Below are 25057 nucleotides of genomic sequence, written 5' to 3'. Positions count from 1 at the left end.
ACTAGACATCATTAAAGACAATTTCCTGTTTTTTTTTTTTGTTTTGTTTTTTGTTTTTTATAGCATATGTTATAAATCTCTGGGAAATAACAGTTTAGAAACAGTACTGTGGGACCCCTGGGTGGCTCGGTTGGTTGAGCAACCAATTCTTGATTTCGGCTCAGGTCATGATTTCCGTTTGTGAGATTGAGCCCTGCTTCTGGCTCTGTGCTGAAAGCCCGGACCCTGCTTGGGATTCTCCTCCCTCTCCGCCCCTCTCACTCACTCGCTCTCAGAATAAATAAAGAAAAAAGAAACGGTACTGTGCATGTTTGAGATTATGTAAAAAAAATTATAAAAGCTACCATTTGTTGAGCTCTGTATCACCTACAACATCAACTGGGTTGTATGTATTAGCTGGAGTCTATGGATAAGGCATTCCAGGCTCTGAGATACTTACTTTTATTACTCACAAGGAAGTGTTGGAACCAAAAATGCAACACAAGACATGTCTGGTTCCAAAGCCTATGCTATTAGTAGCATATGTAAAATAATAATAATAATAAAATAATAATAATAATAAACTGGTGTTTGTGACCATCACCTAAGACTTATGTCTGGTTTACATTAAATTATTGTTAGCCAGGTAAAAATTGGTTGAACTGAATCAGTATGATCATTTTACCTTTTGAATTTGTCTTTGGGATGGGAGAGGGTTTTTGGTTAAAAAAAAGTTGAGGAATAATGGACCTACAATAAATCGCGCATTTAACGTGTACAATAGGTAAGTTTTGACAAATGTGTACATACGTGAGATCATCACCCGTGATGGGAAAACGTAAGGGCTGCAAATAAAGATTTCAGTTTCCCTTCTAGAAGAACACGTGTCTGGAACGATTCAGTCTAAGGAAATCCAAGAGTATCGTGTGAATGGTGATGTGGGACCTGAGATGTAAAGGGAGACTCTGGGCTCACTACTGGGCAGGCAGGGTCACCTGGCCAGGATCACTGTTTGTGTCAGCGTGTCGGAGATACCCCGGTCACGATCGGGAAACTGGTCTAGCTGGCGCCCCAACAGCCGTCCGGATTTTCCGCAATGTCCAAATCCCTCTTGGGAACCCACGGGGGAGGAGCCAAGCTCCTAAAACCGCACTCCCATCAGAGGGAGGAAGTGCGTCAGCGCCAGACTCCAGAAGGCCCCGCCCCTCGAGGCCTTCCGGGGGCAACTTGGCTCCCGGCATGCAGCGCGCCCGTCCGGGGCTCCTGGGAGTGCGTGGAGGGCACCGGCAGGAAGGCGGAAGTGTGGAGGCTTCCGGTCAGCGTGGTCTGCGTGCCATCTGCGAGTTTCTGACTTTCCTGGTGAGTTCTCTGCTTTCCCGGTCCAGTGGGGCCTGGGACTTGGGAATCTAACCTGCCGCCCGTAGAGAATCTCATCTCAAGCCCGGTCCCTCTCTGGGCAAGGTTGAGCCCGGCCCGAGACGCAGCCCTCCGTCAGGAACGAGAGTCTCCTGTGGTGTTGGTGGTGGCCCTCGGGCTTCCCCGTGCTCTGTGCGAGGTGGAGCCCTCCTTTGTCGGTAGTCTCGCTCGGGTTAACCTGGGCCTTCAAAGTTGTTTACTGCAACTCCTCTGTTCTTGCCCCTCGCAGGCTTGGATTGTTGTAGGCAGGGGGACCGTGAGTTTGTGGTTGCTGGTTGTGGTCCCCAAACTGTTAACTGTTAGTTATCCATTCAACAAATGCGCCGTGCGTTGGGGGATCCACCGGTGAACGAGACCCATTTAGTTAGCGCCTGCCTCCGGGGTCCCCGAAGTCCCCCGGGATGACAGAAAATAAACTAAATTTCAGAATGTAATACGTATTTAAAAGGAAAGAAAAGGATGGTGTGGTGGAGAGTAGGAGGGAAGCTTACGAGGCGGGGTGGGGAGGGGGGAGGTCGTCAGAGAAACCCTTTCTGTGGTACTTAAGTGAAGGAGCAAGCTTTGGGAAGGTCATTCCCAGGCATGGAAGCAGCAAATTGTAAAGGTGCTAAAGTGGAGATAGTTTGGACTTTGAAAATTTTTTTTCTTTCTTTCTTTTTTTTTTTTTTTCAAAATCATGTCTTAACGTTTTATTTAACTGCTTGATTGATGTATAATCTGTTAAGTTGCACATGTTTATAGTGTGTAATATAAGTTTTTTTTTTTTTTAATGGCTGTTTATTTGAGAGAGGGAAAGAGAGAGCAGGGGGAAGACAGAGAGAGAGGGAGACAGAATCCCAAGCAAGTTTTCGCTGTTAGCCCAGAGCCCATGGAGGCTGAGGGGGACTGGAACTCACCAACCATGAGGTCATTACCTGAGCCGAAATCAAGAGTCGATGCTCAACTGACTGAGCCACCCAGGCATCCCAGTGTAAGTTTTGATATATGTATACAAACATCCATCAGTGCAATCAAGATTGTGTTATAAATCACTCTCAAAAGCCTTCCTCCAAACCCTTTATAATACCTAGAATTCCTTCCTTCCCATTCCCTCTCACCTCCCCATACTGTGCCTGGGTTGTCACTGATTGAGCTTTTTCTCTGATGTAATTGGTACTTGGGGATGGGGTGGAGCTTGGAGCCTGAGATGAAATAGAGTTGAAAGTCACAAATAGTCTTGTAGATCTTGAATATGAGGTGGGATATCATTAAAGAATTCCATGAAAGACTATGGAAAGCTCTAAGTTTTTTTTTTTTTTTTTTTTTTTTTATTTTTTTTTTAAATTTTTTTTTTTCAACGTTTATTTATTTTTGGGACAGAGAGAGACAGAGCATGAACGGGGGAGGGGCAGAGAGAGAGGGAGACACAGAATCGGAAACAGGCTCCAGGCTCTGAGCCATCAGCCCAGAGCCTGACGCGGGGCTCGAACTCCCAGACCGCGAGATCGTGACCTGGCTGAAGTCGGACGCTTAACCGACTGCGCCACCCAGGTGCCCCTGAAAGCTCTAAGTTTTTAAAAGGTCACACTAACTGCCTTTTGGAGGATTTAGGGCTGGGGCTAACAGATGAACAGCAAGAGTGGATATGGACAAGTTTAAAATAGCTAAATTGAAGGGCACTTGGGTGGCTCAGTCAGTTGGTTAAGCATCCACCTTTGGCTCCTGTCACGATGTCACGGTTTGTGGGTTTGAGCCCCGCATCAGGCTCTCTGCTGTCAGCACAGAGCCTATTAGGGATCCTCTGTCTCCCTGTCTCTGCTCCTCCCATGCACATGCTTACTCTCTCTCAAAAATAAATAAACAGTTAAAAAAAAAATTAGGTAGATTGAATTGAGGGGAGCATAATGAGGAAGACTGGGGTAAGGTGTCCTATAAGCTCAGAGGCGGTCAAGTTAAAAGATACCTATAAAAACATTTTGTAATTTGTAAGTTGTTGCATAAATGTAAGGTGATGATGCTCTTTGCATTTTGGGGGAAATTCAGTTTCTGCATCTTGTATGGAAACTCCAGGAGCTTTCAGAATTGGCTTGACTTACAGTTTGCCAGTGACCACAGGGAGTTTGATTTGGTGCTCTTGTTATTTAATGGCTGTATATGCAATGTTGATTCTCCCATAATTTGTGCATTATGCTATCATAAATCATGAACAGAGTGAAGTGTGTTACCTTTCGTTTGTTCATGTTTTGTAGAGATACCTTTTGACCTGGTTTTCCAAGGATTTGCCCTTCTTTTTTTAAAAGTATAAATTTTTGCTTTTGTGTATGTATTTCTGTCAGCTTTCCAGGTAAAATATGGCTAAAAGCTTACGGAGTAAGTGGAAAAGGAAGATGCGTGCCGAAAAGAGAAAAAAGAATGCCCCAAAGGAACTCAGCAGACTTAAAAGTATTCTTAAAATAGATAGTGATGTTTTAATGAAAGATGTTCAAGAGATAGCAACTGTGGTGGTACCTAAACATTGTCCAGAGAAAACTGAATGTGTGGTACAAGATGAAAAAGGTGAGTTTAAGTGCTTTGTTTAAAAAATAATAATAGGGATGCTATGGGTGGCTCACTAGGTTAAGCGTCTGACTTCGGCTCAGGTCATGATCTTACGGTTTGTGAGTTCGAGCCCTGCATCGGGCTCTGCACTGACATGGCAGAGCCTGCTTGGGATTGTCTCTCTGTCTCTCTGTATTTCTCTGTTTCTCTCTCTCTGCCCCTCCTCCGCTCTCTCTCTCAAAATAAATAAACAAAAAAATTAATAATAATTCTATCAGTTTCCTCTTGTGCCTCTTTTTCCCTTTTTGACTGTCCTCCACTCTTTCCTGCACATGCTTCCCTACAAACCTCCTGCCATGCCCATTTGATTCTTTGAAGGCTTATAGTGCTGCTAGAGATTCTATGCTAAACTATTTTAAAGGCACTTCATGTGAATAGGCATGTTTTGGATTATTCAGGGTATTTAGGCTTATACAATAGCCTAAGTGTGTCAGAAATACAGCATAACAGGAGTTGACGAACAACGTAGACCCATCCTTGTTGGAAGAGTGTATCATTCAGTCAGGGACTAGGCAAGATAGCAGATCGTTTTCCATTTTATCCTTTGTAAGATCTAGTTCCCATTCAAAGAATCGTTATATGCCGTTTTATTATTTTCCTAAAACAAATCAAAGTTTCCTGTATTTGATTTCGACAGATTCTAGGTACCTGTCTTAATCACAGTCTAAAGTTAGAGGCTGTGTATATTACTAGCTTCAGCACACAAAAGGACTCCTTGGTTTTCACATCCTCATATAACAGTTTGGCAGCAAACTGAAATAAGCACTCATAATACTCAGGCTCTTAAAATAGAAGTGTATTTATGTGGTGTCCAGTGGTCAAGGAAGAGAGCAGTGATCCTCAGCCTTCCAGTCCTAGAAGTTTTCCCTCTTGCTAATTAATATTACTCTCTCAAAGGCCCGTATCTCCGCTTGTGTTCTGAATCCTCTGCATTCTCAAGGGCTATACGCCTGCATCCTGCTTATCAGTCTGTCTTCTTCACCGGGTCACTCCAACAGCATAAATATGTTCTAGGAAACAAAGAAAAATCCTTCCCTCGATCTCCCGTTTCTCTCAATCTGCTGTTTTATTTCAGCTCTCCTTGAAACTTCCTAACACTTGCTGTCTCTTTTTCCTCGTATGTACTGCCTCTGCCCATTTGCTCTTTTTTTGTCTTTAAGGTACAATTCACATAACATAAAATTAACTACCTTAAAGTGTGGAATTCAGTATCATTTAGTACGTTGGTGATGTTGTCCAACATCACCTCTTTTTCCAAAACATTTTCATCACCGTAAAAGGAAACTTTATACGCATAAAACAGTCTCCCTCTTCCTCCCTTCACTGAGTCTCTGGCAACCACTGATGTGTTTTCTGTATCTATGGATTACCTCTTCTGGATATTTCATATAATTGAAATCCTGTAACATATGACCTTTTGTGTCTGACTTCTTTCACTGAGCTTAATGTTTTTGAGGTCCATCCATGTTGTAGCATGTATCAGTACTTCCTTTTCAAGGCTGAAGAATACACCGTTTTATGTACATACCACACATTGTTTATCCATTCGTTGGTTGATGGGCATTTTGGGTTGCTTTCTTTCACCTTCTGGCCATTGTGAATAGTGCTGCTGTGAACGTTCGTGTACACATTTTTGTTTGAATACATGTTTTCATTTCTTTTGGATTTGTACTTATGGATGGAATTGGCTGGGTCGGTTGATAATTCTGTTTACTGTTTTCTGTATCAGGCAGCCATTTTCCCCTTTTTCCTTCTCTTTTTAGAATTGCCTCATCCTACTGGGTGTGAAGTGGTGTCGCATTGTGGTTTGGATTTGCATTTCTTCAGTCATTTAATGCTGTTGAACATGTTTTCATATGCTTGTTGGCCATTTGCATATCATCTTTGCAGAAGGATCTTTTCAAGTCCTTTGCTCATTTTTATGTTCATACCGGCAAGCCGGTGAGGGACAGAGGGAGAGGGAGGAGAATCTTAAGCAGGCTTCATGCTGGGGCTGATGTCTCATGACCCTGAGATCATGACCTGAGCTGAAATCAAGAGTCAGGAAGCTTTCAAATTGGATTGTCCTTTTGTTGAATTGTAAGTGTTCCTTATATGTTTTGGATGGTAGATGCCTATTTGCTTTTGAGTGTTTGCTTTTGAGTCTGTTTAATGTATTCTGTAGTTTTCTCTCCTGTTTTCTATTTTTCTCTTATACTTTCATAACTTTATTGTTTATTTCTTATTTTGAGTTGTTTAGTTTTGCTATTATATTTTTAATTTCTGAGTTCTTTTTTCTCTTTTACTCTTTGTTACAGCCTGAGGTTCTTAATGGATATATATTCTCTAATCTCATTGAGGATTTTCATTATAGTTTGAAAATTTTTGATCTACTCTGCCTTGTCTATGTTCTTGAATTCTTTTTTCCCTCCACCCCCTGCATTCCTTTATTTTTCGTCTTTCTCTTTCACAATGAAGGCTTTCTCCAAAGCCTAGTAATGAATGGTTGTTTATATTTAAAAGTAAAGCACTAAAATGATGAATGGACGCTGGCAGGGGAGGTGGGGACAAGGTGTGGGGGAGGACTTATCAACTGTTAGACTTGGAGTATGATTGGGTTGAACCTAGAAGGTTCTGTTGTGGAGGATGTATGTCAGAACCTAGGTCTTTTCTCGCATCATTCTTAGAGAGGGATCCTCTCATCTGCCTGCAGCAGTGTCCAGCTACCCTCCTTGGAATATTTCAGGAACTAAATGGGGATAGAACTGAGAGTGGGGGAGTCTTTCCATTTAGTAATCTGCCTGGTTGCAGTGTGGTTGCTCATCTCTGCCCTCAGGTTTGTGTTTCCCCTTACTTTGTTTCCTTCAACTTAAGCCACAAACCTAGTAGTCACCTTGATCCCTTTTTCCTTTATTTCTCACCTCTAAAACATTAGCGCATCTTTGAATATCTCCAAAATACAGCAGGAATCTATCCATTTTCCTCCTCCTTTCATGTTATCACTTTAAAATGACTATTGTTTCTTGCCTGAACCAAGATGGTAGCCTGTTTTACTTCTTTCTTCAGCATTTGCTCCCTTTTGATTTTTTTTTTTTTCTTTCCAATTTGAGAGAGGAGAGCACATGCAAGGGAGGACAGGCAGAGGGAGAGAGAGAATCTTAGGGAGGATCCACGTTCATTGTGGATACCGATGTGGCACTGGATCCCAGGACCCTGGGATCAGGATCTGAGCCAGTATCAAGAGCCAGATGCTCAACTGACTGAGCCACCCAGACACTCCCTTTTGATTCATTTTTGACATATCAAACAGTATGATTGATTGATTGATTTATTAAATGTTTATTTTTTTTGAGATGGAGAGAGAGGCACACACACAGAGTGCAAGTGGGGGAAGGCCGGAGAGAGAGGGAGACACAGAATCTGAAGCAAGCTCCAGGCTCTGAGCCATCAGCGCAGAGCCCGACACGGGGCTTGAACTCACAAACCACGAGATCATGACCTGAGCCAAAGTCAGACGCTCAACCGACTGAGCCACTCAGGCGCCCCAGTATGATCTTTTTAGAATAAATAAGGCAAATTATTGTCATTCACATCATTAAAACATCTCATTGTCTTTCCGTGTGCTCATCAGAGCCTGCTGGGTCTTAGTGCGGTTCTGGTGCTTCTCTTAAAAAAGCCACTTAATGCAGGCTGCGGTTTGCTTTGTTATTCTCCCTTCAACAGAATATTGTAAACTCCATGACAGCAAGGAGTGTATTTGGACCACCATATCCCCAGAACCTAGAAGGGCACCTACAACAATCATTCAAAAACTAGTTATTGAATGGCTAGTATACAGAAGGCACTATTCTAGGTACTGAGGAAATAATGATGAATATCAGAAATTGCTTCTATCCGGATGGGATTTACATTGTATTAGAGGAGACTGAAAGTAAACCAGATAAACAAATTAATACAGTGTCAGGTGGTAGTGATCATGCACGACCTTGTATACCCTGGTAAGTTCCCATGGGAGGACATTCTGGGCCTGTCCTTCACAGTAGATAAGGTTGGTGATAGATGTACCACAGCATGGTTGCACTGAGCTCCCTGTCAGGGAGATTGCTGGTCTCTGGGTGTTACCTGGATAAGAGTGTCAGCCCCAGTGTACATCCAGGCTTTTCTTTCTTTCATTTTTCTTTTTTTTTTTCAATACACTTTTTTTTTTTTTTTTTTAAGTAAACTCTACCCCCAACATGGGGCTCAAACTCAGGACCCCAAGGTCAAGAATTGTGTGCATTACCAACTGAGCCAGCCAGGCAACCTTATATCCAAGTTTTTCTTTTCTTTTTTTTTTCCTTTCTTTCTTTAAGTAACCTCTACACCCAACGTGGGGCTTGAACTCACACGAGCCTGAGATTGAGAGTTGCATGCTCTACAGACTGAGCCAGGCAGGTGCCCCCATCCTGATTTTCCTTTGTCATCTGCCCGTCACAAGCTTGTTGCTTACTACTCCGACTCTTCTGAGTACACTTCATTAGAAGTGGCCAGCCATTCTTCATAGTTCATTTACTTCTTTTTTAATTTTTTTTTTTCAATGTTTATTTATTTTTGGGACAGAGAGAGACAGAGCATGAATGGGGGAGGGGCAGAGAGAGAGGGAGACACAGAATCGGAAACAGGCTCCAGGCTCTGAGCCATCAGCCCAGAGCCTGACTCGGGGCTCGAACTCCCGGACCGCGAGATCGTGACCTGGCTGAAGTCGGACGCTTAACCGACTGCGCCACCCAGGCGCCCCTATAGTTCATTTACTTCTAATTCTAAGGCCTGTCCATTAAAAGTGTGGGTACACTTAATAGGCTCAACTGTCCTAGTTAGCTCAAGAAAGCACTTAATCTGAGAAATGTTCTTGTAACCCACTTCTGCTCCCAGCCATATACTTACCCTTCTTGCAGTAACTCAAACCCATACATCCTAAATGACTGCTGTTTAACTTTTACTAATGCAAAGGACAGTCATGACAGCATTCTTCAGAAAGTCTCTTAGTGACTAAATAGAAGACATGTCTAGTTCCTCACAAATACTTTTTATGTCTTTCATGGTTGTAGGAACCCATGAGAGCATGTCTGAGTCCATTGAATGCGCTGTGTGGAGTTTTCAGTGTTAGTCAAAGAGCATTCCATAGAAAAAGGGATTTTTTTTTTCTTTTGTAGTCTCAGACCACTTTCAGTTCTGATGTTCTCATTGCATTAACATGCTTTTTCACAAGATTGTTTCTTTATTCATGAGCATTAATAGTTTTCGTTTTTTATTCAGATGACATGAAGATGGAGACTGATATTAAGAGAAACAAAAAGAGTCTTCTAGACCAGCATGGACAATACCCCATATGGATGAACCAGAGACAAAGGAAAAGGCTGAAGGCAAAGCGAGAAAAAGGGAAGGGGAAAAGCAAAGCAAAAGCAGTAAAGGCAGCAAAGGGTTTGGCCTGGTAGACTCTTTAAAAATTTGAAAAATCCTACATGGGACAGGTCTTCGATTAGAATGTATACGTGGATTTCAGCTTTCACCAAATGAAAACTGTGTTTCCAGATTTAACTTGGCCTTTCTCTTCAAACCCAACTTAACTCCTCAAATTTGTTTTGGGAGCTTGATAAAATATTTTCTTTGATAAATGAAAGCGACACTGGTATTTTAATTGGATGCTGTCCAATGTGCAGGGGTTCTCAGACTTCAAATTTCTATTAAGTGTTACTGTGGTTGTAATTGTTTGGTCTCCATAAAGATAAAAGAAGATATTATACTGACACATTTCAGCTAATTCAGGTTTAAAGAAAACTTACACAACTAAAAATATGTCAGTGGATCTTATAAGCACTACTTGTTTAGAGTTTTGATTTTGTTTAATTCAGAATAAAAGATATTTTGTCTAGATCTTGAAGTGCTTTTCTTTCATGTGTCCTTAAGGTTTTCTAGTAGGAGAGAAGACCATCTGCAATTAAATTGTTAAAAAATCTTAAGTTTTTAGGTAGAATATTAACATCTACAAATTAATAGCCTCCATCTTTTTAGGAGATAGAACAACCTGGGAACTAGTTAATGTCAGTTTTTATATTATGTAGCGTAATATAACACAACATTCCTCACACTGTGTTTCTTAGAATCAGTTTTTCTGGGGGTACCTGGGTGGCTCAGCCGGTTAAGTGTCCGACTTCGGCTCAGGTCATGATCTCATGGTTTTTGAGTTCGAGCCCTGCGTTGGACTCTGTGCTGACAGCTCAGAGCCTGGAGCCTGTTTCAGAGGCTGTGTCTCCCCTCTCTCTCTGCCCCTCCCCCACTCATACTCCGTTTCTCCCTCTCAAAAATAAATATACATTAAAACATTTTTTTAAAAAATCAGTTTTTCTTCATGTGTGGTGAAAAATATATTTCATAGTCACATCAGTTTGGGAACTACCACATACCTGGACATTCACAAACAGTGTTTAGCTTAGTATGGTCTAGCAGAGATCTAACAAAGAGACCTATTTAACTTTGACTCTTTCAAACTATTGTTCTGAAGGCTCTACTCTTGGAAATCCTGGTAAATGAAATCATTTTTGTGAAGTCTGTTTTGCTACAGTTTACTAATTTTACTCTTCCTTTAAGTTTACTTTTAGTTAAGCAGTTTATTTTTTTTTTTTGATGTTTATTTTTGAGAGAGACAGAATACAAGTAGGGGAGGGGCAGAGGGAGAGGAAGACAGAATCCGAAGCAGGCTCCAGGCTCCAGGCTCCGAGCTGTCAGCACAGAGCCCGATGGAAGGCTTGAACCCACGGAACTGTGAGATCGTGACCTGAGCCACCCAGGTGCCCCTATATTGAGTTAAAAAAAAAACTGCATTATATTGATGGTTGCTCTGACAATTGATGCCATTTTTTAATTACTGTTTTTAATGTTTATATATATTTTTTACTGTTTTTAATGTTTATATATATTTTTTGAGAGAGAGACAGAGTGCAAGCAGGGGAGGGGCAGAGGGAGAGGGAGACAACAGAATCCAAAGCAGGCTGTAGGCTCTGAGCTGTCACCACAGAGCTCAGTTCGGGGCTCAAACCCATGAATCGTGAGATATGACCTGAGCCAAAGTCAGACGCTTAACTGACTGAGCCACCCAGGTGCCCCTAGTTAAGCAATTTAAACTTTGTATTCCCTCTGGAATTTTACAGTAGTCCTCTTGACCATCCTTACATGTTCACTGGAACAACAAATATTTATTGAGTGCCTACTATGTGCTGGGAACTTTTCCAGGTGCTGGGGACACGGGGAGGGAGACTTAGGAAGTTTATGAGCCTCTACTCCAAAGAGGCTGTTAGCTTCCGAGGAAAACCAAGTTAAAAGTGAAATCTATGATGTTGGGATGAGCACTGGGTGTTGCAAGTAAGCAATGAACTGCGGGAATCTACCCCCAAAACCAAGAGCACACTTTATTTTCCAACTATTTTCTATTAGCTTCTTTTGAGAAAATGTATTTTAAGTATTTAAATATTATCCATTAACCTTTCAGTTAATTATCCATTAACTAATCACTGAGTAAATTGAGAAAAGTCTAGTATATAAAACCACCTTAAGATTTTCCTGTCATTAAATTTTAAAGATTCAAATCTCCTCCTCCTTTTTGCCTTTTGGTATAGTTAGGAACAACAAATAGTTTACGAGGAAAAAGTAAATACATAAATGTTTATCCTTGAAATAAAAAGTTGCTAATGTTTTCCAATTAAGCCGCTGACAATATCAGCCTAAATACACTAGCTATTTACCTTTTTTTTTTTTTTTTTTTTTTGTAAGTAATCTCTATACCCAACTTGGGGCTTGAGTTTACAGCACCAAGATCAAGAGTCGTGTACTCCAGCGACTGAGCCAGCCAGGTGCCCCAAGTTGTTTACCTTTCATTCCATCATAGCAATTGACTGCATCACTGATGTTGCACGCTTAGTGCTTATATAAAATTTAACACCATGGTCAAGTATTTTAGAGCTGGGTTTTCTTTAAATTGAGGTCAGAGGCCAATGTCAGGGATATGTTCATGTTTTCTGCGGCTGATGAGTTCTAATTTGACTCCAGTGGTAGGAGCTTAGAGCTCTCATCCAGGGCCTCTCGATGTCAGGATGTTCACTTCAGTTTGTCCGGTCAATGAAATTTGTCTCTTCAGAATTTAGCTTAAAAGTTAACGATAAGAAACCAAAACACCACCGGTGAAAGGTGGCTGTTAGAAAGGGTTTGGCACTCAGGTGTGGCTGGGGCTTCTAAGGCATCCTGAGGTGCACCTCCAGCAAGATTGTTCCCACCTCTAAAGTGTGGCGGGAAATTTAGACCGAGGTTCCAAAAAGAGTTTAGGAGTACAGTCACTTCTTGCTTTATTCATAAAGGGCATCAACTAAGTATAGCACAGTCCCTTAATCTTTTAGATGATGAGCTAATCTTTTTTAGAATCTGTCATTTATTTAACTCGTGTTTTCCAGAGAATTGCTGTAAAACCACCAGATGGAGCTCAAGGTAAACATCAAGTCAGTTTTGGAATTAGCGTGGGCTAAGTCACAGTAGGAACTGAATGTAACATTTTATTTTTATTGGTTTTTTTAAATGTTTAAAAATGTTTTAATTATTTTTGAGAGAGAGAGAGAGAGAGACAGAGAGACAGAGAGACAGAGTGCAAGCAGTGAAGAGGCAGAGCAAGAGGGAGGCACAGAATCCGAAGCAGGCTCCCGGCTCCGAGCTGTCGGCACAGCCCGACGTGGGGCTCGAACTCATAAACCATGAGATCATGACCTGAGCTGAAGTCAGACGCCCAACCAACTGAACCACCCAGGTGCCTCTTTTATTTTTGTTTTCTAAGAAATTAAAATAAGGATAATCAAAGTTGTTTTCATCTATTTGTTATTTGTCAAATAGACCTTGGGCGAAATGATTTAATCCTAAACTCTCCAGTCAAAGTATTAACTCAGTTAATCCTCCTAGCAATACCTATGTTGGGTTCAGTCCATTTTGCAGGCTCAGGGTTTATAGACCCCTTCTCAAATCTCAGCCTAACCCAGACTGGAATTCTCTAGGTAGTGCTTCTGTGGAATGGGCTGACCTAGTTCTAAAGGTGTGGCCCACAGTCTGTGGTACCAAGGCTCTCAGGGCAGTCAAGTGAACTGTAGCTGAAGCTCAAAGGCAGGCTCAAGTAGTGGTTTTCAGCACATCTTTTTTTTGCTTTTGTCTTTTCTAGTGTCACATTCATTGTAGGTACAGTTTTTTCCTCCACTAGTCCACATACTGCCGAGAATAAATATGCAGCAGAATATATTTGCTTATGAGGGAATTTGGGTGTTTTCAAAATTTAGATTTACGTATCTGGGATATGAGTTTTGAGAGGTGGAGAATGAAAAATAACTGGCTATAAGTGCCTTGGTTTAAATATCTGAGATGGATTATTTGTGACCTTGAGGGTTAGGGGTGTGTAGTTTAGATCAGTGAACACTAGCCACAAAGTAAATGGGAGGAATCCAAAGACATTAAGGAATTCCCAAATTTATAAATACTGCAATTGAGAAGCAGATGTTGGGCTGTTGACTAAGCTTACTAGCTAAGTGACTAACTTCTGATGCCACCTGGCAGAGCAGTTGAAATTCATGCTAGCCACAAGGTGGAATTCTTTTTCCCCCGCAAATGCCATGCATGGTAGCAGACATGTACGAATATTACAAGGAAATGTTGGGTGTGGAGGGAGGTGGATGGAGAGCTGTTAAGCACTCATGTCAGGTCAAAGGCCCCTCTGCTGCTCCCAGGGCCCTCAGGCAGTAGGGGAGCCAGGGCGAGATTTGTGCCTACCTACCCAAAACCTTAAATTTGATAGCGTTGAATGCCAGAGGTCTTCACCTATTTTTAGAGCAGGAGAAAAATGTGGTATCACATACGACTCTTTTGGCAGAATAATAGTCATGATAACAACCCACGTTTAGGGAATGCCGAGTTAAGTGCTTTACCTATATTATTTAATCCTTAAAACGATGCTGTGGGATCACTACTCTTACCCCAGTTTTCAGATGAGGGAACAGCTTGGAAGAGGCCAGTGTATTTGCTCACAGTTAGGCACCTAATCAGTTGCGAGCAAGGCTGCCCCAGGCTGTAGAATGAATGCCTCTGATGGGACGCTTCAGAGAGACGGACTTTGAGTCAATCCAAGGAAGAACCTTCTGACCAAAGTGTTGGAAGTTGGAACAGGCAGCCTTGGGAGTACTATTCTGACACGCTAGGGGTAGACAGGCACTTGGTTGGAACACAGCAGAATGGATTCAAACACTGTACTTAGAAATTGGGTTGAAAGCTGCTATCATCATTTTAGCTAAGAAATGCCTTGTGGGAAGTTGCCCCGTCTGAAATGTGGTATGCTTATCTCACCCTTGATAGTCTTTTGGTGCTGCACAATTACAGACTTAAGTATCCTTTTTGGTGGAACTAACAAAATCCAAAATCTTAAATTTGTTAATGTATGTTAAGTCTGGTATTTATTCCAGTAAGTTCCACTTTAAAGTATGGAAGAAGGTTACAAACATCTGCTTTTAACAATGAATGGGGTACAGTTCTTCGCATTGTAATTTAAAGAATGGGACAGTTTTCTAATACATTAAGTTTACAATATGCAGAGTGGATTTAATTTCCTAAAGCAATGACTTGTCTTGGCATTATGCTATCTTATGAAACACTCTCTCACTCTCACATTGTGTCTTTATAGTTTTCAATATCAGCAAAACCTTTACATAGTTTAACTTGGGTGTTGTGTATCATTGTACAGTAACTGCTAGTACATATGGTATTTCTGATCCGTGTAATAAAGTACATTTGTCATGTATCTGTGATCTGCATACCTTTCAGCTGTTACTTCATAAATCTGTTCCATCGGAGAACTGCTTTGTACAGCAATGGTCGAAGCTGCTTTTAATAAACTAATATTTTGTGTCTTTTATATGTAATCAACAGGGAGTATTATAGACTTGTGCCTCTGTGGAGAAACATTCCACTAAACTTCTTTTCTCTTGACAATAATGGAAAAAAATAGCTTGGGAAAAGCACAGATGTTCAAGAACATATGTTGTTTGCTCCTAAGAGTCAGCTGAAGATCTTTTGTATTGCTCCAGGTTTTCTTTTCTTTTTTCTTTTTTCTTTTTTTTTTTTTTTAATGCTTTAGAGAAGAAACAGTTTGAGATATGTGATGGCAGGGGTGGGGGCAGAGTTACAAATTTAAGTGAGAGACCAACGTTGGGTGCTATCTGTCAAAATTCTGAAGTGCCTTGAAGCAGTGATACTCTTAAGCAGAGCGGTAGGCAGTTGGCCAAAGATTGGTCATTCCACATGCTTCCCTACTCAGACGTAAGCATTCTGCCCTACTTTTAGTCTTTGTTCTGTCCCAGACTTCAACCTAACAGTGTCTTCACAAAAGCAGAGGTATTTAATAATTCAGGTAATCCCTTGAGTAATCAGATAGGCGCTATTGTCTTTCTTTGTAGAAATTTGCTCAACGAGTCAGCTCTCTACAGACTAGGCAATTATTAGTAACTGCTTAGGAAAATATTCTAGGAAAATGCTAGAGAAAAGGAAGCTGTATGCCGTAGGTGAAGTTGGTAGGGACGTCCTGTGTAAGCCTATGAATCTTTAAGAAGAGTTGCCATAAAGAGAATGGGAACCAGCTGTTCCAAATCTCCACTGACGAAACGGGTTTTAACTGTAGCAGAAGGGATTTGGGTTAAATGTAAAGAAGAACTTCCTGAATGTGAGTGTTATTTAAAGCCAAGTATGGCTTGAAAACAGGCTGTTGAATTGTCTCTGGAGGAGAGAGCATGCTAGAGGAAGAAATGGAAGGGGGCCGAGAGTGGGAGATCCCCACTTAATCGAGATGGTTTAAATGTAATTCTGCCCAGTAGGTATGAAGGCTTCATTCTCTTCTCACACTCACATCTCAGGTTATGAGGTTTGACGTTAGACCTGAAAGGTAGACTTTAGTCATTAGAACTAAAATGCCAGAGGATTCCTAGGTCTGGAGGTCCTTTTGGTACAATTCTTGATTGGAAAGAAACGCTAAGGTGTGACCAGTGGATGAGGAAGGTGACCCATGGCTGATTTTCCACCCTTGTCATTAAAGACTGGTGTACGCACTGAGTTCACGGTGTGCCGGGGAGGAATTTGACACTGGGCGATTTCCGGAAAGACAAGTGCATGATAGGCTGAGACCACTGGCCGTGGGATGGGTTGGAGGCCTGGGGAGTGGGTACGGCTACCACGTCACGGCAGGGCATATGCCAGGTGGATGTTTTTACCAGGAAGTCTCCAACAAGACCAGAGGGTTTCAGATCTAACTTGACACTTAGAATTCCAGAGAGAAGAGACGAAGGTCAGGGAAAATGGACCTTTTTTTTCTTACCTGCTGGCTGTCACCACCCTACCTGTGTCCCCACTTGGTGTTCCCTTTTGCACCTCCCTTTTCTTTACATACCTTTGCTTTTAGTCTTTCTCCTTCAGTCTGTTTTTCTTGCGTGTTACTTTTTTTTTTTAATTGTTTTATTAAATAAAAGCTTAAAGCTGTGAGTCAAACAGTTTTTATTTAACTTTTAGGGGAAAAAATGCTACTGAGCTTAGTTATAAGTGCTCTTTGTTTATAAATGACCCCTGGTGTTTTTCTCTGTGGCCCTGTAACTATAGTAGAAATTTTCCTATTTCTGTGCTGTTTCTTTCCATCGCTTTGTCTTTCTCTCTCCCTCTGTATGCCCCCCCACATTTTTTTCCCTATTTCTATTCTGCCCTCTTCTCCTGTGTGGATATTATTTTAATTTCCTCTTCAGGCTCAAATCACCCCCTTCTTGCATCCTCTTTCTCCCTCCACACTTGGTTCTTCCCCTTTATCTCAATCTTCCTGCCCGTTATGTTTTTCCTCCTCTTCCTTTTCACCCACATCTCTTAACCTTAACTGGATGCATGAATAGAAAATAGGCTCTACAACGGGGACAAACAGGCTGGCCATTTCTTTTTATAAATAAAGTTTTATTGGAACATAACTACACACACACATTCATGATTGCCTGGGATTGTTTTGTACTATGAAGGCAGAGTTTAAGAGTTATGAATGAGACCTCTTCTGGCCTGCAAAGCCTAAAATACTATCTGGCCTTTCAAGAAGTTTGCTGAATTTTGCTTTAAAATATTTCTGTATTAAATCTGGCCTTTCAAGAAGTTTGCTGAATTTTGCTTTAAAATATTTCTGTATTAAGTGAAGGCTTAATTTATTCTTTATTTAGAAATTCAGGTGATTTGGATCAGTTTTAGGTCTCCCATCTCTACTTAATGAATTTAAGTCACCTTTTATATTTGCATGTTCCTGTAAATTTCTTACTTGAAGGCAACTGCATCCAAAAGAAAAAGGAGAAGCTCATCCTGACTATAAAGCAAGGTGGGTCACACCAAAGGGTTGTTGTTTGTAGTGTGTTTGTGTTGAGATGTGTTTCCTGCCTTCCACCTCTGACTGGACTCTTTTTAGCCTTTGGACGAAAAAATAAATAAATAAAGATTCCATTGAAAATATTTGAGAAATTTGACAACTAAGTTTTCTTTTATTTTTTTAATTAAAAAATTTTAAAAAATGTTTATTCATTTTTGAGAGAGAGAGCATGAGCAGGGGAGGAGCAGAGAGAGAGGGAGACACACAATCTGAAGCAGGCTTCAGGCTCCGAGCTGTCAGCACAGAGCCGGACATGGGGCTCAAACCCACGAACTGTCAGATTATGACCTGACCGAAGTTGGAGCCTTAACCAACTGAGCCTCTCAGGCGCCTCAAATAGCTAAGTTTTCTTTTAACTCTATGAACCGTTTTTGGAAATGTTAGATGCTAGTGAAAAGACTTTTAATTTAACAAAACACCTCGAATACTAACACAAAGAAAAGCACTCCAATTTAGTTTGCTGCGGTAGGTCGTCTAGTTGAGCATTTTTAACACAGATACACTTACAGGTTGATTTCATTAACATGCAATTAATATGGATTAAAATAGCCATAAGGTTTAAGGTTGAAAAACATTTTAGAGATCACCCGTTTTCCGCCCTGTGCTTTTCAACAGATGAGGAAACTGAGCTCCTGATTTTCCCAAGATAGTAGGAGTTCATGACAGAGTCCAAGTGTCTTTATTCTCAGACCAGGCTTTTTCTAAACCATAACACAGTGACAACTAGCTGCTCAAGTGTAACCTTCTGACTAATGTCAAGATTCATTCTATTCCTTTCCTTTCTCTAAAGAGAGGGGGGCTGCTACATGAAGCTATGGTGTGTGACTGGCAGTCTTTTCTGCAGGTCCACTTCTGCAATGGTTGGTAATCAAACCTTTTCCATTGGTGGCTGGGCCTCTTTGCCTCACAGTTGGTGCAACATCTTTTAGATGAAACAGAACAAAATAATAAACCATCCTCTTCTCCTGTGCCTCCCCTGAAAGCCTGTATTTTTTTTTTTTTTTGTCTCTACTCTTGTAATTCAACTTGTGTGGCTCTCAATTTTATTTTCTTTTTGTAACTTTTATTATTTACATAACTTCTATTGTCTATTACAATTTTTATTGTTTTTTCATCTACCTGAAAGTAACATGTATATGTTGTAGAAAATTAGAAAACCCAGGAAAGGCTCGGTGAAATACAATCATTCACAGTCCAAGCACACAGAGAATATATGTCGGTGTGTATATTTTCATAATTGTCTTAACCCTACATAACTTTATATTCTGCTTTCTTAACTTCATATCATGAGGATTTTTCCCATGCCACCAAAAATTCTTGAAGTGTTGTTTGAAAAGTTCCCTCATATTCTATCTTGTGGGTAAACTGTAGGTTTTCTTGTTTGCCTACGTTTAGACACTTAAATTTTTTCAGAAAATTTCTTTTGCACCCAAAATATCTCCCAGTAATATTAATGGTCTCACTAATCCTTAGCTGATTATATTCTTGTAGAAGAGTTCTAGAAGAGAATGAAACTTTCTTTTTCTTTTCTTTCCTTTTTTTTTTTTTTTTTTTAATTTTTTTTTTTTCAACGTTTATTTATTTTTGGGACAGAGAGAGACAGAGCATGAACGGGGGAGGGGCAGAGAGAGGGAGACACAGAGTCGGAAACAGGCTCCAGGCTCTGAGCCATCAGCCCAGAGCCCGACGCGGGGCTCGAACTCACGGACCGCGAGATCGTGACCTGGCTGAAGTCGGACGCTTAACCGACTGCGCCACCCAGGCGCCCCTGAGGATGAATTTTTCTTAATAAGACTCCCAATCCATATCACCAAACCGCTTTCCCAAAAGGCTGAAACAATTAAAAATTTTTCCAGAAGTAGTGCATCTGGCTGCCTGTCTGAGGCACACTTGACGAGCTCTAATTAAGCCTTTTAAAACATTCCTTTAAATATGTCACTCCCCAGTTAGGAAACTTCCCATGGCTGCAAGATCAGATCTAAACTTCTTGGTGAACACTCTTCCATTTCTTCACTTGCAACTGATTTCAACCACTGCAATCTGGCATCTGTCCCCCGCTGTCTGCCTGGAGACATCAAATAAACAGCCCTGGACTGGACAAAGCGTCAGGAAATTAGGGTTCAAATCCCAGTGCTGCCACTTCGTAGGATGTGACCTTGGGCAAGTAACTTAATTTCTTTGAGCCCGTGTCCTCGGCTTTAAAATGGAAATAATAAAACAGACCTTGATTTGTGGGGCTCCTGTGAGATAATATAGGCAAGAAATGTTTTTAATCTGTAAATGTTAGGGGGTATATTGTTATTGAAACTACTCTTGGGGATAATGTGGTAGTTATTAGTGCCATTCACCAAATATTTCTGATTTCATGTAGGCTTATGGTAGAATTTCACTTCCTTGCCCTCCTTAATTTGGATGTGGCCACATGACTGACTTTTGCCAATGCAATATGAGTGGAAGTGATATATGCACCCACACTCAAAATCTTAGTGGCCCTTAGCCAGTCACTCTCCTGTTCTCTCTCCCATGACAAAGGGCAATTCTGGAGGTGGTTGCTCCATGAGCCTGGGTCCTCGACAGAGAACGTCAGCATGGAGAGGAATCCCCGGCCAACCAGTGATGGACCTGTATCTTGAGCAAGAGTTAGACTTGGCTTTTCTGAAGCCTGGCATTGGGGGTTGTTCGCTATTGCGCTCTGATCTACTAGTATGAGCCCACTCTTGGTTCTTCTTCCGCTGTAGCATTTGCTATTGTTGAAGTTCTTGAAGCCCTCTTTTGTTTTACCTTGGTGCCATTAACACTTCTGGTGTTTTCCCCCATCTCTAACATTATCCTCAGTCTCCAATGTGTTCTGTTTCTTCATTTTCCACTTAAATATGGATGTTAAATGAACTTCTGACCTCATCATCTCCTTTCGGTACCTGCTTCCCCTGCCAACTTTGTTTTGCTTACAGTTTCAGTATATGTGTCTTTTAACCCTGTATGCTTGAAAAAGTTTTCCAGTTTGAGAATCACTGGCTCTACTCTTTTTTTTTTTTTGGTTTGTTTGTTTATGCCTTGAGGGCTGGGATCCTAGACTGGAACCAGATGGCCAGCTGGCTCTTCTACTTATCTACCTGTGAAAGACTTAATCCCTCTGTGCCTCTGTTTCTGCATCTATCACATGGGAATAATTGTAGTTCCTACCTCATAGGTAATTTTGTGGATTAAATAAAATACATATAAAACACTTCCAGTGCTTACCTAGTACACAGGAAGCTTTTTATACATGCTGGTGGTTGTTTTGTTGTTATAGATCTTACCTCCCTCCACTCCTCAAGTTCTGCCTCCAGTTTCTGGTAAGACGTGCTTAGAAGTAGAAACCCTATAGCAAGTATTTGTTGTAGGTCCAACATCACATTAATGTCCAATATCCAGAGTGAAAAATTGGTACCCTTCCCCTAAAGATATTTGCATTGCGTTTGCTTTGTTTTTTAGTTGAATTATTGCCTTTAGGTGGGTCGGGCACTTCTAGGTTCTTATAGTAATCCTTACTCCATACTGTTTTATACACAGTTAATTGACTGACCCTGGGAGGAAATTTGCCTTCAGCAAACCTGCTTTGCCAACACTCACTCATCTTCGCATATTCCAGGCCTATCACTGCCAGGGCACGTTGGTTTCCACTGTCTTCTCTCATGACTATGTATTTAAAAAATATTTTTCATTATGGCAAATATACATAACATAAAATTTACCATTTTAACCAGTGTTAAGTACAGAATTCAGAGGCATTAAGTACATTCACAATAATGTGCAACCATCACCACTGTCGGTTTCCAGAACTTTTTCACCATCTCAAACAGAAATTTTGTCCCTATAACTATAACTTCCCATTCCATCCTTCCTTTAGTGTCTGGTTACCATTGTTCTATTTTGGCTCCATGAATTTGCCTATTCTAAGTATACCTCATACAAGTGGAATTATACCATATTTCCCTTTCTGTGTCTGGATTCTTCCACTTAGCATAATGTTTTCAAGGTTCATATGTATTGTGACGTGTGTCAGAATTGCATTCATTTTAATGGCTGAATAATATTCTCTTGTATGGATATACCACATGTTGTTTTTCCATTAAAACGTCAGTGGACACTTGAGTTATTCTACTGAGAGTATCTCGAGGCTTAATATGGTGCCAGCTCATCCAAGTTCTCCATTCTCAAACAACCTCCCCTCCTTGACACTCCTTTGTCTGAACCCTTTGTATGCCTCATAGTCATATACTGAATGATGAAAATATTGGGGAAGGAGATCAGGAGGGAACAGAGGGAGAGTTCAAAGACTATCTAAATGTATTTTTTTAATGTTTATTTATTTATTTTGAGAGAGAGAGAGAGTGAGCGAGTGAGCAGGGGAGGGTCACAGGTAGAGAAAGAATCCCAGGCAGGTTCTGAGCTGTCAGTGTGGAGCCCAACTGTGAAATCATGCCCTGAGCCGAAATCAAGAGTCGGACACTTAACTGACTGAACCACGCAGGTGCCCTAAACTATATCGATGTGATAGTGATAGATTTTTATTTCTTTTTTCAAAAAGGGTGTAATTTTAAAAACTACTGAGGTTAACACTCACAATCATGTTGTAGGTTTCATATTTTTGGTAGATGATTTGATGTGTTTTTTTTCCCCAATACTTTTTGACTGCTATGAATAGCTTTTTTTTTTTTTCTTGTTTGGAAAGTTGGTGGTGGGAGATACACAGAACCTCTCAATGTTATACTTACGCTAACTTGTGACATTTATTATTTTGTTTGGTGATTTAACTTCTGAATTTGGGAGGTTGGATACCTCATGTCTTTGGCACTATGTTTCAAGTTTCTCCAGGGAGGAGACCATTCTGTAATTTGGTATATCCAGATAAAGAACATACATCTCTTAAACGACTTGATGCATATTTGGCTCTCCTTAAAACGTTTCCTTTTACTTTCTGTTTCTTCCAGAAACATCCAAAATAATAGTATGCATTTAGTAGGCATGCTATGGTATACTATTTAGCAAATTGGTTAGTCTATTGTTTCCAGCTTCTCAGAGTACCTGGTTTTTGTTTTTGTTTTTTTTTTTTAATTTGACACTAGAATATTTGAAATATCTATTTTCCCTTATAAGCGCTGATATTCTTATTAGGATACATTCCGTACTGATCTTGAGCTGTAATACAAAGTTATCGGTTTATATCAGCCCTACCTATAGAAAAAAAAATTTTTAGGGGCAAAGGATGAAGTTTTTCCTTGCTAAATTTTATCTTTCTCTGTGGGCCTGTGTTAGTTAGCATCCCTGGTTTATGTAGTAAAATATTTTAGTGCTTATTATAGTATCTTAACTCCCTGAGCTTTACCAAGGACAAATGTGATCTTAGTATTATATTGTATTTCATTTCACAGGTTTGTTTCATAACCTCAGTAGTTATTTCTATTTGCAATTCTGTTTCCTTTCTAAATGTGCTAATAAAATGCTTGCATTAAGATTGGCTTGACTCCAGAATTTGATATGGTCATTCTTCAAGTAAGTGGTAAAACTCGTGACAGTATAGCACTTGGAGATCTTTGGATGCATCCTAACTATACAAGTGGGGAAACTCTTAGTTCCTTATAGAGTTAAATTAAGGTCAGACCTGGTTTCCGACACGAAGTTCAGATGTATTGGCAGATCCCCATGCTTGCATTTATTATACTGTAATTTGGGGCTTAAAGAGTTATATCCAGTCCATCCCCAACATCTGGATAGTGTTTATAACGATCACATTTGATCCTAATGTAATTTTGTTGGGGAATTCACTAGAATTCCTCTGTTGGCTACGTTACAACTGAACATGAGATCTGCTAAAATATTACCAAAAACTAGTGAATATCCATAGAGAATACAAGAATAGATAGATTTCATCCCCCATCGCACCCCCCTGCATCATGTTCATCTATCTGGGCTTCCTTGTCTCCATTGATAAAAATAGGGGTGACGCTTTAACAGCAGCCAACATTTGTCAAGGGTTTTGAACCCTGAGAAGCAGAGCAGGCACAAAAATCTTTCAAGGATGATTATTGTACACGTGCAACCACAATGGCAGCATCATAGACTCAACAGATATGGATGACATGAGCTTGATGGGGATTTTTCCTTTCATTTTCATTTTGATTTAGATGCTGTTCCTTAGGGTTAGGAAAACATCACTGGGAAAGTAGGGCCAAAAGATTGGTTTTAACCAACCCCCCCATCAATGGGAGCCCCAAAATGAATCAAGTTGGACCTTTTAAGGGCTGTAAAGGGAGCCTTTAATTATGTGAGGGAGACATGGGGGAGGGCACGTGGGAAGTTTGGCCATGCAGTTTCAAGACCTCCCAGCCCTGCCAGCAGGAAGATTATTAGCATATTTCATGTGATTTGTGCATAGCTCTGTACCCTCCCCATGAAATAATTTTAACATTAAAAAAGAGACAGATGGGAAAAGAAAAAGATAGGGAAGGACAGAAACTGTAACAGTCTTTAGAGAGGGAAAATTATTTCATTAAATCGAAGCAGCGTATGCTTTTCTGATGCATAGCATATGCAAGTCTATGCAAATTATTTAATAGCAGTGCGCTCAGAGTAATTTCCATTTCCTCCCTCGCTTGTGACGGGAATATTCCTTTTAATCAGATTAGATGACATCCTCTGCAAACTTTTGGGGGTTTCAACTTAATTTACCATGCTAAGTAGTTAGGGTAATTTGAAATAAAGCAATCAGCGGGCTGAAATGAAGCCAAACCTCATTTGTGTCTTTGAGATGAGGAGCTGGCCGGCTGTGAGAGCCCCACAGGACTTCTTTCCCCTCCTCTCCTCTCCCACTCCCCAGCACGCGAGACCTCGGCAGAGTTTCCAATGGCCAGTTGCCTTGTTTTGATGGCACCTAGTCAGATCTGTTTCCCGTCTGCCAAGCTTGCATGCCAATGCTGCATTCCCTTCCAGGTCCCTTGGCTGTCGCAACTGGCGGCGCTGCCTCAGGCAATGATGGAAGGATGAATTCACACGCCTTAAAAACTCCTTCACCTGCGGAGGTCGTGGGCTCCTGAAGGGTCTTTGAAATGGTCTGGAGGGGACCTACAGATATCCCATCCGAGAGGTTCTGGGGAAAGGGGGAAACATTGAGTCCAGTACTGTGGGTGAGCAAGGAGAGTCCTTGCAGGCACGAATTCCTGTGGGACGCACCCCTGAAGGTGACGGCTACTTATCAATGGTGCCTGTGCTCCAGGAGTAGTGCCAGCCCTTGGCAAAACCGTGAAGCTTGTCTGGGGGCATTTGTTCAGATTGTGCGGGCTTTGTGTTGCGCAGTTCCAAGGAGTGCCATCCTCTGGCAGGCATGGGGGCATCTGTATAGCTGATACCTTCAGCTCTCCAGCAGATGGTGGTAAAGGGTCTTGAGGAGAAGGTTCCTTCTAAAATCTACCAAGCGGCAGTTTGGACTGGACTGGAGGCTGGTGGGCCCGGCCTTTCCTAGTCCTCTTTTACGGGTGGTGATGCATGGAGAAGGGCAAGGTTTTAATTGCTTAAATGAATTCCCTGCAAAGTGTTAGTAGATGAGGTTTAAATATCGTCTATACTGAGGCCACTAGA

The 25057-nt window shown here is 41.1% G+C and overlaps 1 protein-coding gene across 3 annotated transcripts; it reads left to right on the top strand.

The window, feature by feature from the left end:
• Positions 1–227: 227 nt before the first annotated feature.
• LLPH (LLP homolog, long-term synaptic facilitation factor) lies at positions 228–9864 on the top strand. 3 transcript variants are annotated; one of them, XM_047866382.1, is made up of 3 exons: positions 1188–1338; positions 3711–3930; positions 9247–9864. In XM_047866382.1, exons 2-3 carry the CDS (start codon positions 3726–3728, stop codon positions 9423–9425), a joined length of 384 nt encoding a protein of 127 aa, XP_047722338.1. In that variant the 5' UTR covers positions 1188–1338; positions 3711–3725; the 3' UTR covers positions 9426–9864. The 3 variants fall into 3 exon arrangements, with proteins under 3 accessions (XP_047722337.1, XP_047722338.1, XP_047722340.1); XM_047866384.1 differs by lacking the exon at positions 1188–1338 and adding an exon at positions 2307–2365; XM_047866381.1 differs by lacking the exon at positions 3711–3930 and having other exon boundaries at positions 228–1338; positions 9247–9385.
• The last annotated feature ends 15193 nt before the right edge of the window (positions 9865–25057 follow it).

This window comes from Prionailurus viverrinus, chromosome B4, assembly GCF_022837055.1.
Source record: "Prionailurus viverrinus isolate Anna chromosome B4, UM_Priviv_1.0, whole genome shotgun sequence".
Classification (NCBI taxonomy): domain Eukaryota; kingdom Metazoa; phylum Chordata; class Mammalia; order Carnivora; family Felidae; genus Prionailurus; species Prionailurus viverrinus.
Note: the sequence above shows the minus strand (reverse complement) of the source record. Positions and strands in the feature narration are given on the sequence as shown.